General features: G+C 43.3%; 1 protein-coding gene across 4 annotated transcripts in view; it reads left to right on the forward strand.

Moving 5' to 3' along the window:
- The window catches only part of tshz1 (teashirt zinc finger homeobox 1), a 34,398-nt gene that overhangs the window by 1,159 nt on the left and 18,313 nt on the right, over nt 1-14,926 (forward strand). Inside the window, exons 1-2 of one of the 4 annotated variants that reach the window (XM_048229455.1) lie at nt 165-468; nt 650-1,217. In XM_048229455.1, coding sequence (XP_048085412.1) covers nt 1,178-1,217 — 40 coding nt within the window. In that variant the 5' untranslated portion in view covers nt 165-468; nt 650-1,177. Of the gene's footprint in view, nt 1-164; nt 469-649; nt 1,218-2,124; nt 2,236-14,926 lie in introns of those variants that run through there. The other 3 variants (XM_048229456.1, XM_048229457.1, XM_048229458.1) reach the window with 3 other exon arrangements.

The raw sequence follows: 14,926 nt of genomic DNA on the forward strand, positions 1-14,926 counted from the left end.
ACCAACACCAATACGATCATTAATTGGGCACAGAATCCTATGGGATACCAAAGACATGAAGAACCAACTTCAAACGCTTGCTTTTCTGGGGGGCGTTCTGCCTACAGTAGGCTAGAACGCATTGAGTGAGGGAAGGAACAAGAATGCTGAACAAGATTGACAGGTGGGCTTCTACTGTCAGAGTGACGCTCCTGAAGGGGTGGAGTGAGAAAAAGTGAGGCAGGGAAGCAACTCGATGTGTCTATCTATCAGTTGAGACGGTCTGAAATGCCCTTACCATATCCAGAATAAGCGACATATATTCCAACGGAAAGAAGCGGTCTCGCGTTTCTCGCTGGAGTTTTCTGAAAAAGAGTGATAAGTTGATGTACATTCTTCCGGAGCGTTGCCGATTTGGGCTTTGTTTCCCCCCTCCATGCTACGGCAGCCAACGTTAAGCGCCCTCACCGAGTCTACATGGGAGTAAGGGTGAATAATTTTGATTTTTCGGACGGGCGAGCAAATGTGGGAACAAAGATTGTGTTTCGGTCGCTTAAGGAAATAGACATCTAAAATATTCTGACCGAAATGCTTTTCGAATTGCTTGGCTAAGTGCTTGAATGACACTAACCATCTAATATCTATCTTTTTCATTTTCACTATATTTCAGAGACCGGACCACAGAGGAGCTGTTGGCAAGGAAATACATTTCAGCGTGGTTTCTTTCACTGTGGAAGTTGATATTATTGCTATTTTCTCGGTGGTTTCACTCTTGAGGAAAATCTGTTCCAACCTGTTTCCGTCGAACCGGGATACTGCTGATGGACGCGGGAGAGAAACCGTTTGTGACTGACTGTGCCGTAGTCCACATCGTTAGAGCTATATTTAAACGGAGAGTACCGCTTATCATCATGCAGTGACATACCGAATCTGTACACATCAGATGAAAAACCTACTGTGGAGAATACGGTCGTTTTTTACCGTTTAAATGTTGCCAACACATAGGTTGAACTTTTTAGGTTACGTTTGATAAGATAAAAAAACAAGTTTGACCAAAAAAAAATCGAGAAGTTGAAGACAAGAAGAAAATACAACGTATGGTGTGTCTGAACGCAACTGCTACAGAGGTTTCATCTGTGTCTATCTCCATTAATTCGCTTCTGCATGAAAAGTCAAGCGGAAAGTCCTGACCAGAAGCATGCCACGGAGAAAACAGCAAGCGCCAAGGCGGTCTTCAGGTAGGCTAAACCAATCCTATACACTGTTGAAATAGTGTCAGTTAGGTTATCCACTAGTGATAACATCTACGTTGTTTTTTTTACCTGAAAACGAAATAAAGAGGTCATAGGATCTGAAAATGTAGTGCAAAAGTTTTTAAGGGACGCTTGACCGTAAATCCCTTGCATAGCTGCTCGTCAGTGAAGTGTTGCAGGTGCTTACAGGGAAAAAAGCCCTCTGGTGTGCAGTTGCTCAATAGTAGGCTAGACACTCAGTTTAGTCTTTAACTCAAATAACAGGATACAACACATAGTCTATGATGAACCATGTCCTAACATACAGACAGTTTTAAAAGAATTGTGACAATAATGGTGCAATTAACTTTTATTGACCAAGTCGATTTCAAATGATATAACCTTTGTCTCTTGGCCTTTTACTTGAATCTTGACTTATAGTTTGTTATATAATTTAGATCTATTAATTAATTCTTTATAAACATGACCAAATAACTCACCATGGAAACACGCATGCGCCTGAAAGCTTTTACCTCTCTAAAAGCACACTTGTCCCGGTCGAAAAGAGGGAGACCATGGAAAGGCCATTTCAAGTAGGGAAATACTTCCCCCTTCAGTCTCCAGGGGGAGGAGGGCGATCATGGCTGCTGGGGTGTGACGATATCACAGAAGTAACACCCAGTAGTTGGCTGACAGAAGATGTCCCCCGTCGCCAAACATGCATACACTCACTCACACCGCGTCTCTGCATCTTCCTAGGTCTATCTAAGCTTTCTAGTTAACAACATCTGTCACCATAGTGATGGACAGATAACAACACGTTGCATACGGAAGACCTATTAGCCTACATTTTTAATCCTTTACACAATCCACAATATTCTGGTGTATCGACTTTGTCCTAGCTGATTGTGTGGTAAGATCAAGTGAGATGATCCAGCGCCGTGATAATGAGTGCAGTAGGCTACTCAAGAGTTCCCTGTAATTTGATGCAGCAAAAACGGCCATGAAATACGCAATCCTGTAGGTAAAAAAAAATACAATACACACCATTATTACAATATCATTTATTTATAATAGAGAACACCGTTTAATGTGTAAGTGGCATGCTCTTTTGAGGTAGCCACATGGAAACGTGGTAAACTTTGGTATAGACATGATGAGGTAGGGGAGCTTGTTTGTCTGCCAGTGAAACAGGAAGCAAAGGGTAAGGGATGAACAAGAGGAGATACATCTTTTCCTTTAAATGGCTTTACAGACGAACATGCATTGGCGACATGCATTGGTTCTCATGTAAGGGTAGAATATTATTAGCTGTAATTGTCAATATTAAGTTGTTGGGTACAATTTTGTATTCTCAGTGTATTCTGTCAGAACATAAGACCAGGTATACTGGGTGCATCCTGTGTCCTAAGTGTTAAATGTCAAAAAAGATAAGCACTAAAATTTCATTGCATGGTAGAATTTCATTTTTTATATAGAAAAACACACACACACACACACACACACGTTATGGCCTTCATAGCAGAGGTTCCCTAGAAGCTATTCACAGTATTTTGTTGAAAGCATTTGAGTCACCGCTCAGATTTTCACACAAGGGCAAAACTTGAGACATTCAAAAAGAGGGGGAGGAAAAGGTGATGTCCAGAAGATGTTATTTTCTTATTCAGGCGTGATGGAGTCAATATTAGAGGGGTCGTTAAGACAAGAACAAGACCAGCTTTTTCTGAGAAGTGCAAGGCTTCTTAATTATCAGGAGGAAAAGGTAAGGTTGCTCACGGCAGCTTCATCAGATGGGGGTCCCTAATTATCTCTGGAGCTGATGGATTTGTGACAGCCCCTAACGATTAATGCTGACAAATTCTGCAAGGTGTCAAGTCCGCAGCTGCCTTGATGTAATCAACCCAGTATTATACAGTCCCTGTTGCCCGTAGTGCTGCATTAACTCAATTTTCCAGCCCAGGTGACAAATGGACTTTGCTACCTGACTAATCATGTCACTGGACTGCGCCTGCTTAATGACCTCAGTAATTCTGCCTCTTAACTGCACCAGCAAGCTTAGGAGGAAAACCGAGAAAGGGCAAAACATAAAGCGTGTGTCTTCTGGCATCCTTTCCTGGTTGGCAATATGGGCAGTAGTTCCTTTTTCTTTTAACAGCAATATACTGCATGTGCTCATTTCTAACCATGTGCTGTAGTGTTAGTCATAGTCAGTACCTTCCTGTGTAATCTAGGGCATATGTGTCTATAGCACAGGTCATATGGGTATATTTAATTCATAGAGACAATTTCAAACACAGAAGTACATGGTAGCCTGCCAGCAAGTAGGGGAGAATTTTTGCATTGTGGAAAGAGCGGAACACCCTCCCATTAGTGCATGCATGTTTTTAAAAATATTGCTTTAGCTTAAAAGGTTGTTACTGCTTTTATGATGAAGTTAAGGCAGCTTAGTGGAGGCTGTCCTAATGTGTCGTGTGTTTTCCCTTTAGAAGGGAAGTCGTGGTTTTGTATTGTGCTCACAGCCCCCTCTTACGATATTCGTAGTAGAGTCCTCCTCAGGGTGTCTGTTGACCCCAGTGAGATCTGTTCAGGAAATAAAGCAATATGCCCTCCAGTAGTTCCTATCAGATCATCATCAGATTTCACCTCCTTTATGTCCTCTTTCCCCTACAAAGTGACTGATCTATGACTTGTCTTACAGAGGTAAAGATCTAAAAGAAATTTATGTTAGGATTAGCGAATGTTAGGGTGTGATAGTGAGCTGCGTATAACAAACAGGCTTTAGTCAGTTCTCAGCACAGCTGGGAGTTCATAATTTATAAATACACCGCAAGTTTTCTGTCATGGCCAACTCCTGTTCAGAGAGATCAGAGTCTTCCCTCTAGGGGTAGGCAAATGAGCCTCTTTTAATGGCTGGGAATTCTTATGTAGAGCAGATAGATACAGTTGACTCTCTTTAACTGTCGATGCTAAATGTGTGTCATTAGAGTTCTTTGGTACGGCAGTTTGGCTAAGTTTATGGAATGTTGATTGTAATTACGCAGTGGAAGTGCACTGTCAGAAAGCCCTAAACGTGATTCCGTCAGCTCATAATTGTGTGCATTAAAAAAAAAAGCATCAGTTTTCCTCTGTAAACTTTGTAGTTGATGAAGATGGGACCCAGCAAATTGGGCCTACACATGGAAAGTTGGACTGAGGATATCATGTAGGTCTAACAGGAAATCACTATCAAAGGAGTCAGGTGTGTGCTGTTAGATCAAAGTTTCATGTCTCAGCTGTTTTTTTCCCAGAGTGAGTCAGGGAGGGAGAGAAAAAAAATTCCAGTGCAAGAGAAAGAAGAAAAGGCTGGAGTCATGACTTAGCCACGGGAGGTTGGAAGCATGAGGTACTTGAGGAGGTCAAACCAGACCCATGGGAACCATTGTCTGAACTCTCTCTCTCTCTCTCTCTCTCTGTTCTTAAACCCATCTCCCAATTCCAGCTTTTCTCCTACTCTCTAATGTAATTGTTGTGTGAGGGAAAAGTTCTTATTTCCTAGATGTTTTCTGATTTCATTCCATACTTTTGGTTGCACTCACCCACGCTAGTTACCACACACATTAAGTTTTGTACAACCCTAACTCGCCCTAGAGTTCATCTGTAACTGTAGACAGCTGGATTCTGGCGTGTGGGCGTTGGAAGGTCGACAGTTTGCTCTTGTCAAGAAAGGATGAAACGAATGGTGTCCGTTATAACCCTGTCAGCTTATTCACAGTGTTTTATTAACAATATATATTTTTTAGGGCACGTATACTCATGGTCTGTAAAAAGTCTTTGAATGACACACTGTTGACTCAACTTACCACACTAACTGTGTCATCTCGGGTCTTTAACCTTTCAGTTTACGGTTAATCTGTGTGGTTTTGCTGATCCTTTGATGTCATCAAGTGAACAAAAGGGAAAAGAAATGCACGGGCATGTGGGAGTAGTGTGTCCTGGGACTTTGTTTAACTCCTCCCCACAAACCCCTTGTGCCGCATGTGCTTCCTGTTGTCCAATGGCCTGCCCATATGTCTGACACGAATGTAAAATAAGATGGCATATGAAACGCCTGGCATGGTTTTTGCCGTATGATTATTGGATTTCTTTAAACTAAGCCCTCAGCACAATCTGAGCGTCTGAGAAAGAAAGAGACAGACAAAGAAAGGAAGAATGCAAAAGAGGGAGAGTGAGAGAGAGGGGGGAGAGGCAGTAAAGGGGAAAAAAGAAAAGCCCTGCTCAGGAAAGGTATTAGATCTGACAGATGAACAGGACTAGAGAGAAATTCTCCTGCAGCAGCTGCGACTGCACCCATTATCCTGACAGGTGTCAATTAAGAATTACTGCCTGCCCGAGTCATTTTTCCGGCCCAGCTGTCTGCGTGAGAAAGAAATAACACTTTACCCTTGTCACTTTGTTAGTTCTTAGCCATAGCCTCTGAAAATGAGGCGCTAGGCGGGCTAATCGATACCCAGTGTATTAGCAATTATTTTGTACATTGATTTATGAGCGAGAACAACTCCTACTGTGCTGTTATTAGGCGTTGATTAGATCTCCCTTACCCCACCCCCGTTGCCAGGTGGATATATGTTTCCTCTGAGGCCCGGGGTCCAGAACAATCTTCCAGCAGACTCTTAGCCGGGCCCTATTGGCCCCTTCATCACCAGGGTGCTCTTAAGGTGACAGGATCCTCTTAGGCTCCCTTGCCATTTCCCCCACGGCCCCCCAACAGGGCCATGAAATACAGCCCCATCGCTGGCAGACCCTGAATGGATGCTGATAGGGTTGTTGGTGTCAGAGCCTCGTAAAAAGAGGGGAAATATTAGTGAGGCTCCATGGCGCATGTCGATCGGATGTGGTCCCCTTTGGCCCCCTGCACGAGGCCTCCGGCACGGACGCGAGGGCCGTATCATCTAGGCCCCGGCACTTTCATAGCGCAGATATGTGCGTGATGGATCATTCCCAGAAATAGCCCCTGGGTTTGTTTCATTATGGATTATTAGCTTTCCCTTTTAGGTTTTGAAATATTTTTTCATGTCGACACCAGCGCCGAGAAAGAAAGACCTGTCTGTGCCATATCCCCGGACAATGGATGACATGATCTTCTGCAGAGTTATCTACAAGCCGGAATCAGTTTTTTGTCACGTTGTAATCACGACTTGTTAAATATCACCTCAAACCACAGGACACAAGTATAGGTGGATAAAGATAACACTGAGAGATTGGACACTCATAACACAAACAGCCTTGCCAGTCCCCCTACGAAAGACTTTATGAGGCATTTTGCAGCACATTTTAAAAGGCACGCTCAAAGACCTGCAATTCTTTTTTTTGTCTCCCAGTGACACTTTCAAGGCTCATTTTTCTCTCTCACCACGGATCGAGTCATTTGCCAGCAGTTTTGGTATAAATCCAAAAACACTTAAGCATTGCATTTGCAGTTCATCATTCTCTGAGCCAAATAAAATAGTGTTTTTTTTTAACCCTTATCTTGGAAATAAGAGGTCATTTTTATTATCTTGATTGATAAAAACCACCCTCTACAGAAAGAGGAGTGCAACCATAGAGCAGCCATACCTTTTATCCACCCAGAAAATGTGTCCGTTTAACTGATAACAGGGATTTGAAATGGAGTTCACATGTTATAGTTTACATGAAGAGGGATTTGGTAGTCGATGTCCACTCATTCTTGAGGTGGACATTGGACAACATGTTTTAAGGAGCTCTCAGCTTTTCTTATTCCTCCCTTATATCTTTCCATTATCAGCAGATCTAGGGTTGAATCAGTGTTTCTGTAATGGATGCTAAATTGCTCTTGAGTAATTTGTTTCCTATTTCCCACACAATTATAACTCCATATCACTTTTTATCAACCTGCATACAGATCACCTTAGTATAACCTTTACCTTGACTGAATTTGACCAAGTGTTTTCAGATTCGGTGAAAAACAATATTTGGCTAATTTGTGTCCTCATTGTGGCGTACTAACGCTGGTGCTCAGAAACCACTCTTCTCTCTCTCAGCCACACTGGATGCCAGTGTGTTGGATCCAGGCCAGAATAAGGACCTCTTCCCTTCAAGTACCTTTTTAAGACAAGCGCCAATAAACTTTACAATGCAACCTTAGCCATACTATACATGAGCAACATCTCAGGTGTCCTCAGGTGTTCAGTCGTTTCCATGGTTTATGTTATGTTTATGTTTACAGACTGCATTGGCCCTGCTATCCTCAAAGGCCAATGAGGCCTGCCTCCTGTTTGAGCCATCAGGGTGAGGAAGTTCAACAAGCTCTTTCAAATGGCAGAAACCTATTGTGTGGTGTCTCTGTTCTTCAATAGGGAGCGCTGCTGATGATGTCCAAAGTGCTCTCCCTTTAACGAATGTATTGCATTCTTGTTTAATTGCATTATGTAATAGTAGAAGTATGAAAAGGAAGCAGAGTTAATGCACGCTTTCCTCTAGTATAGGAATGGTGCTCAGCATTACATTTCATTTTGAGATTCTCATTAAAACCTGGGAATTGTCCAGGTCAATATGAGCCATGTAATAGCAAAGCAGGTTGCATATCTATAATTGTTATAGATACATATCAGACATAGACATAATGACTGCTGACATGTCTTAAGAAGAGACAAACATGATGAGTTGTCCAAAGAACTCTGTCATCAGTGTTTGTTGTCAATATATACTGTATAAAGCACATTACTGCTTTAATAGGAAGGGTATATTCAGAATATCAACACGCATGAAGCTTAAATTCTGGTCTGAGGAAGTATCTCTTCAGATACTGAAGCCCTTCCTAACATTGCCTTGATTTTCTTCCACTGACCTTTACAGTAAAACTGTACATTTTCATTTCTTGACCTTTACAGAAAGGCCCTTTCTCTATTGTGTTCAAATCAGAAAGTCATTGCGGTTGACTCCGACATCCCAAAATGGCCGGTACAGGTTTAGGCAAGGTGAACATATTGCGACCCATCCACCAGACTTAGCAGGAATTTGCAGGGATATGGCACAATCACATTCAAATGGCAAATGCCACATGTCTGTAGTGGTGCCAAAGCTCATCCTGAGACTGCCACCGCGCAGACAGTGTCCATCGTCCGGCTAAGCTTCAACTTCTTACTCTGTCTGAGATAACCATGGGGTGCCTGTCGACCCCATCCTGTGCTACTCACAACACACACACACACACACACAAAACAAACAGACCCCTGTATCCCCACATCCGTCTAGGCTTAGTCTGACAGGACTGACCGTGTCTGTGTGGTGAGGTGTTAGTATACTGAAACCTAACCAGGCATATTTACTTAGACACTGCCTGAGACAGCTGTTGATTCTCTCAGAGCACTCCCAAGTTCCCTGACAATCTGGTAAAGCAGAAAGGGGGATAACCTAACTCTGTGTAATAGTTCAATATTTACTTTTGGGTAAGATTCTCAATACTGTTAGACTTCATTTGGTCTTGCTGTACTGTCTGTCATGTTCTGTGTTCTTGCTTGTACAGTGTGTCTGCCTAGTTCCCGGCAAAGGAAAAGGAACAGTCTGTGATTTGCCTAGCATGTTGAGTTTTCAGAAATACCCCACATGCTACATTTTTAACATTATTGCAGTAACCCCAGAGCATTTCAAACTGTATGGACTTTTTAATCCATGCTCTTTGAATCATAGTGTCATTGGGTTCCTATAATGTATTTGACCCGTGACTGCTGGTGTGCTTTGGGGAGATAGAATGCCTTCAACATGGCCTCATGTTCCATGGAAATTGGTTATGGCAGTGCAATATAGACCTGCTCACAGCCATCACCCCTGCAGATCCCCATGACTGCCCTTACTGACTCTGCCATGTAAATCTGGAGGGGCTATTGCTTTGGGTATCCTACTGTGTCAAGTACCATCAGTCAGTTACAAAAATTACCAGGTTGTGCAATCCTGTGGTTGTAAAAGGGGGTTAAAATAAATAATTGCATGGTAATACTATATTGCTTTTTCAATTTAGGAACCTAGAGATAGTAGTTATTGTAAAATGATGTGCTGACCAAGGTAGTAACTGTATGCTGTGTTACACAGATTTGCTAATATAGCCCTTGCAGAAAATGTTTGAGTCAACCAAAGAAAGCATTTGATATTGATGAACATGTCTGGATGTATCCTGTATTTCTTCATCGACGAAGTATAGAAAGCAGACTACATGATTGTGATCTAGCAACGGTTGCTGTAACACCACAGTTCCTTGGAACATTTATTTTCCATTTGCTGCGGCTCATACTAGTTTTGATAACATCAGCATATGACAAAAGTAGGCAGAGAAATGGACTTTGTTGTCCACCTCTTCTCTGTGACTTTCTCACCCACACACCCACATTGCCTCATTACTATCTGCCCCGTGTTTGTGGACCGCCGGCCATGGGCATTTGGCAAACATCAGCCAGAAAGGGTCGGAGTAGTCGGGGAGGTCCAACAGACTCTGAGGCTGCGGCTGCCCTCAGCCCTGCTGCGTTAGCATTGGTTGGCGAATATAATGAAGCCTGTCTCTCTCTCTCTCTCTCTCTCTCTCTCTCTCTCTCTCTCTCTCTCTCTGTCTCTTTCTCTTTCTCTCTGCGGTCCTCCTCTTGCACAGACGGAGCCTGGAAAGGAGAGGTCAACCGCGTCTGTCTCTCATCACTCACTTGTTAATCATTTCAGTATTTTTTTCTCCCTCTCTCTCTCCCTCTCTCTCTCTTTCGCGCAGTTCTTTCTGCGCGGTTATTTATGTTTTTTTTTCTTTCCATGGGTGGATCGGGGAGCAGAGTGTGAATGGAGTGGGGTCGTAAGCAGGCCATGACCCCCAGGTGGCAAGTCTTTCTCCACCTCCACCTCCGCCTCCCCATTTTTTTCTCCCTTCTCTTTTTTCTCTCTCTTTTCCACTCCTCCAGCAGTGGAGATGACTGACTGCTGCTCTGTGTCGCATTTTTTCTCAGTCTTTTTTTTTTTTCATTTGCTCACTCGTTTCTCCTCCTCTCTCTCTCTCGCTCTCTCTCTCTCTCCTTGTCTGGCAGTGATCTGTATCTCCTGGGTGTTGCAGATGTTTTATTTTCTTTTTTGGGGGGAGACGGGCCTTGCAGATTTACAACGCGCCTTGCTGTTGCCATTGAAAATGTTGCTCTGCTGTTGCTATCACTCAGGTATGTCTCACTAGGTTTCAGCAACAGCTTTTGCACACTGCTTAACTTTAACAAGCCAATTGGATGTTTACACGCAGTGTCATGTTCATAGGTGTGTGGGTCTTACGCATATATATATACATACATGTGTGTGTGAAAAGTGGCGAGACACGTATGTAGGTGGGGCTGCATCGAGCTGGGACAGTGCTACAGTCTTGGTGCTCACAGCTCCCATAAGCCTGTCTAGTCCATGACTGGTGTGTCCTGGTAAACGTCAAACATGTTAGGAAAAGGGGAGAAATAAAAGCTCCGGCGCTCTCTCTTTCTCTCTCCCCCCATCCTATCCCATCCCACCTCGTCACCCTCCCTCTTCCTCTCCTCACCACGAACCGGTTCTCCTCCCATACCCAAATTTGGGTCACAGCTGTAAAGGCAATGAAAATGATTTATCCCTTCTTCTGTGTTTGTGCCTCTGATGGATGTTGTGTGTTCTTTCGAGCACAGGCCTGCATCAAGCGACTGCCTCTAATCTGTCTCGCTGATGTAGTGCTGAGCGGTTCAACGTTGGCCCTTGTCACTTGGCTCCTCACAGAAAACTATTGACACTCCTTTGTAAAATTAAAATTCAACGCCCACCCTCGTGGCCAAAAAAACATACTGACAGGTAAAGACCCATCAGAGCTTGTAAATCAAATCCTTTTTGTCTTGCCTCATGTGCGCGTCCCTGTCTTCTTCTTTTGTTTTGAGTTTTTTTTTTTTTAATGATATACAGAACTAGGCATAGATGCATTTGTTGGGAGGAAAATGGTTAATCTGTTTTCAGAAGAAAGACAGGGCGAAGCAAAAAGAGAGACAGAGAGAAAGAAAAGACAAAAAAAGAACAGCATATGCCTTCATGGAGGGAGAGAGAGAGAGAGACAGAGAAAAAAAAAACCTAAAGCCGTTATATAAAGGGCATGGTCTCGGTCCATGCCAAAAAGTGCCTGATTTCCTTTTTCAGAGCGGTCATACATCACAGGGGCCTCCCTGCTGCAGCGGAGGGAGCTGACAGAATGACACGTGTCATTTATCAAAAGGGGCCAGGCCTTGGGAACCACACATGACAAAGCCTGGGAGAGTTCATTCCGCCTGTAAGCAAGCGCGGAGGCACTCACACGCACACACACACACACACACACACACACACACACACACACAGTGTCATAGACAGACCCACAAATACACACTCTTGTTGAACATAAACATACAGATGCACTCACTGAGGCATGCACATAATGCTGACACACACATACACACACACACACACACACACACACACGCACACACACACTCACACATACACATGGTCCCTCCCACTGATTCTAATGTCTATTGCCAAAAAACAGGTCTTTGATATGTCTGTTCAGCAAACAGACACCCACAAGTACACACTTTGTCTCTCTCTCCCTCTGTCAGAAGTGCTCGTCTCTGCATTGAGTCCTTATTATAGTCAGTTCACCCTAACAGTTTAGATGTGTTAAACACTGTTGTGTGTGACTGGATCAAATGCAATGCTGAGATACTGAGGGAATGATTTTTTAAATGTCTACGATCTAATTCTTCCTAAACAGACGTTTATACAGCTATTAACTGCTGGAGACGGGAACAGTGATTGGTGTGGAGGAGTGTACTTAAACCCTGTGAAAGAGAAGTGTGTAAGAGACGAATGCTGTTTTTGATCTGTTCAAGGACCCATTAAATCTAGCCTGTGCAGTGCACCATCCTCTCATGTTCTTCATCAGCATCTATCGTCGTCTCGCCTGACTCACCTGTTATTCACTTCACCTGAGATAAACAGGAATGAACAGCCGAATCATTTGTCTGCATCAAATCACTGGAAATGATCAGCAATCTTATCATATCAGTGCCAAGCTAGATTCAGTGGCACTCTCACTGCTATAGAGCTTGCTAAAAGGGGATGCACAAAACTCTTCATTGTCTGTATTTTTTTCCCTTCATTTTATTTTCTTATTTTATTCTCTCTCTCTCTCCCCTCTCGACTTACCTTGCGCCCAACCGATTGATTCACATTAACTTATTCCTCTGCCAGACACGGGTTGGCAGACAGCAGCACCACCCACCCACTCCAACAACCCCCCAGGCTCACCCTCACCTCAGCCTCTACCCCCACACACACACACACACACTCATGAGGTCGAGCCAGACAGTCCCACTTGCCCCCCCTTTAGCAGGCGAGGCAACCCCTCCCCACCTTCCTCTCCTCTCCTCTCCCCAATCAACATTATTGAAGATGGATGTGTCTTTAAAGCAGAGATTGATTGTGGATATCAGAGTTATGGTGCCATTCATCATGTCTGGGGGATTATTCAGGCTGGGGGGATTGAGCAAGGTGTGAGGTGTCAGCAGCCTGCTTTTTTGTTGAAGGGCAATTTGAAGGCGACGGAAACTTAAAATAGGCCAGGATACAGAGCAAGCAGCAGGGCCGGGAAGTGGAGGAAGACTGGTGGAAATGTTTTTGCTTTGGAAGTAGATATGTGAGGACTTTTTTTTTTTTTTGCTTGTTTGCCCTTGGCACCTTTTGTTGAACAGGAGAGCAGGGGAGCTGCCTGCTGTCTTTTCCGTCCATCTTTCTGTCGTTTGTGCTTAACTGGCTTCTAATCTGCCTGTTGTTTGTCTGCTTCTCGGTCTGCCATCTGTAGACCTGTCTGTCTAGCTGTCTTGACTGTCTCTCCGCCTGTCTTGCCGCCGTGTCTGGTTTTCCTCTTTTTCTCTCTCTCTCTCTCTCTCTCTCTCTCTCTCTTTCTTTCTCTCTCTCTCTCTCTGACTTTGCTCCCTGTCTTCCACCAAGCAGTAACGGTTTTAGCGAGGAAGCACATCAACCTGTCCACAGCAGAGCACCCCAAGCCTGAGAAACTTCTTTTTCCTCCTCTCTCTCTCTCTCTCTCTCTCTCTCTCTCTCTCTCTCTCTCTCTCTCTCTCTCTCCTCTCCCCTGCCTCCTAAAATGTTGTTATTGATTGGTTCTGGCATGCCCTCCCATTTCGAGATGGGCCTCAATGATGTAGTGCCTCGACGGGACCCTCCACAAAACCCCGGTTCCCTTGTGAGCTCCTCTCTCTATTGGCCCCTATGACCGCCCCTCCCTCCTCCATCCCCACAAACTGCCCTCTCTTCCCCTGGACTAGTGCTTCTTCTAAGGTTTCAGAATCTTGGCTTTTTTTCCAGGCCGTTTTTTTTCCGATTCTTTGTGGATGGCCCTCTGGATCTTTCCATCACTCAGCTTAAGTTTTCAGCCTGTAAGAATATGGCCTCACTTTGCTTGCACTGTTGATAAAATATGAGAGCTTTAATTTATTGGAGGGAGGTTTTGAAATTGTAAGTAAGAAGGGTTTTTGTCGTGAAAAAAGTAAAAATGTGTTTAGACTTACAAGAGTCATATAATTCCGAAGGTAGACAGATATACTGCATATTCCTGGGACACCTTGCTTTCTAGGCATTTGCTAACGTTTTAAGGCTCTTACAGATGTCAGAACACACCTTAAACAAAGACCCATGATTCATAGAATGCTAGATGTTTTTTTGACAAGAAAATGTCTTTATTTCTTTTGGATACTTGTATGTTGGTCAGGACAAATCTCTTAGTGACTAAAACATCTTGATTTTGGAGGCATCCAGTAATGTTTTCACCATAAAACTCAAAACATGTCAAACAGAGTGGATCCATTATTGATGAATCACCTTTTAAGAACGTTTTTTTTTTTTTTTTTTTTTTTTAGGGCCATGAGAATTACTCTTACAAAGTTCATTTTGTGCTATTTAATTCTTTGTCAGGGCAGTAGTTGACTTATACGATTGTCTTATGTAGAATGCTTTTAAAAGCATGAAAATATAGTCCTACTGTATTATGTGTTTGTTTACACCGGGTTTGTGTAACTACCACACAACTCTTTAGAACTCTTCTGCTGCCTCCATGTCAAAGAATGTCTTGTGTGTCCTCCTCCTTCTAAAGCTCTGTTGGGTTTTTGGGAGCAGCTTGTCATGGGATTGTTTCAGGTTATTTATGGCGGGGCCGTTATTTTTCTGCCCAGCGTGAAGGAACTCTGCAGAGGCTTCCTTCACAGTCGCTAAGGACGGCCTGACACCCAGCAGTAACTGTCAAGGTCTTGGGGTGCTGTTAACTTCTTTACTTTCAGATGACCTTTGGTGAGCCACTCTCCCGCTTTAGATGCCCCCAATGCCTCTTTCCCTGAGGCACGTAGCTACTGTCAGTATCTAGAGATAATTAATGAAAGGTCTACATTAAACATCTAGCTATAAATATGTTTTTTATTATTATTATTTCATATAAGTGGTTCATCACAGTGTGTTAAGTTAATGAGTTAGACATATTTATTGTGATTCATAAGAAATATGTACCAAGAAGTTCAGTACTTATGTGGAGGGATATTTTAGAGGAAAGACAGATTCTGGCTTTGTACACGTGTGGGTGCATTTGTGTGATTAACATGTATCTGTGTGTATCTTTTTGCATGAATTTGTCTGCATGTACATCTTCATGC

The sequence above is a fragment of the Alosa alosa genome, chromosome 20 (assembly GCF_017589495.1).
Source record: "Alosa alosa isolate M-15738 ecotype Scorff River chromosome 20, AALO_Geno_1.1, whole genome shotgun sequence".
Classification (NCBI taxonomy): Eukaryota; Metazoa; Chordata; class Actinopteri; order Clupeiformes; family Clupeidae; genus Alosa; species Alosa alosa.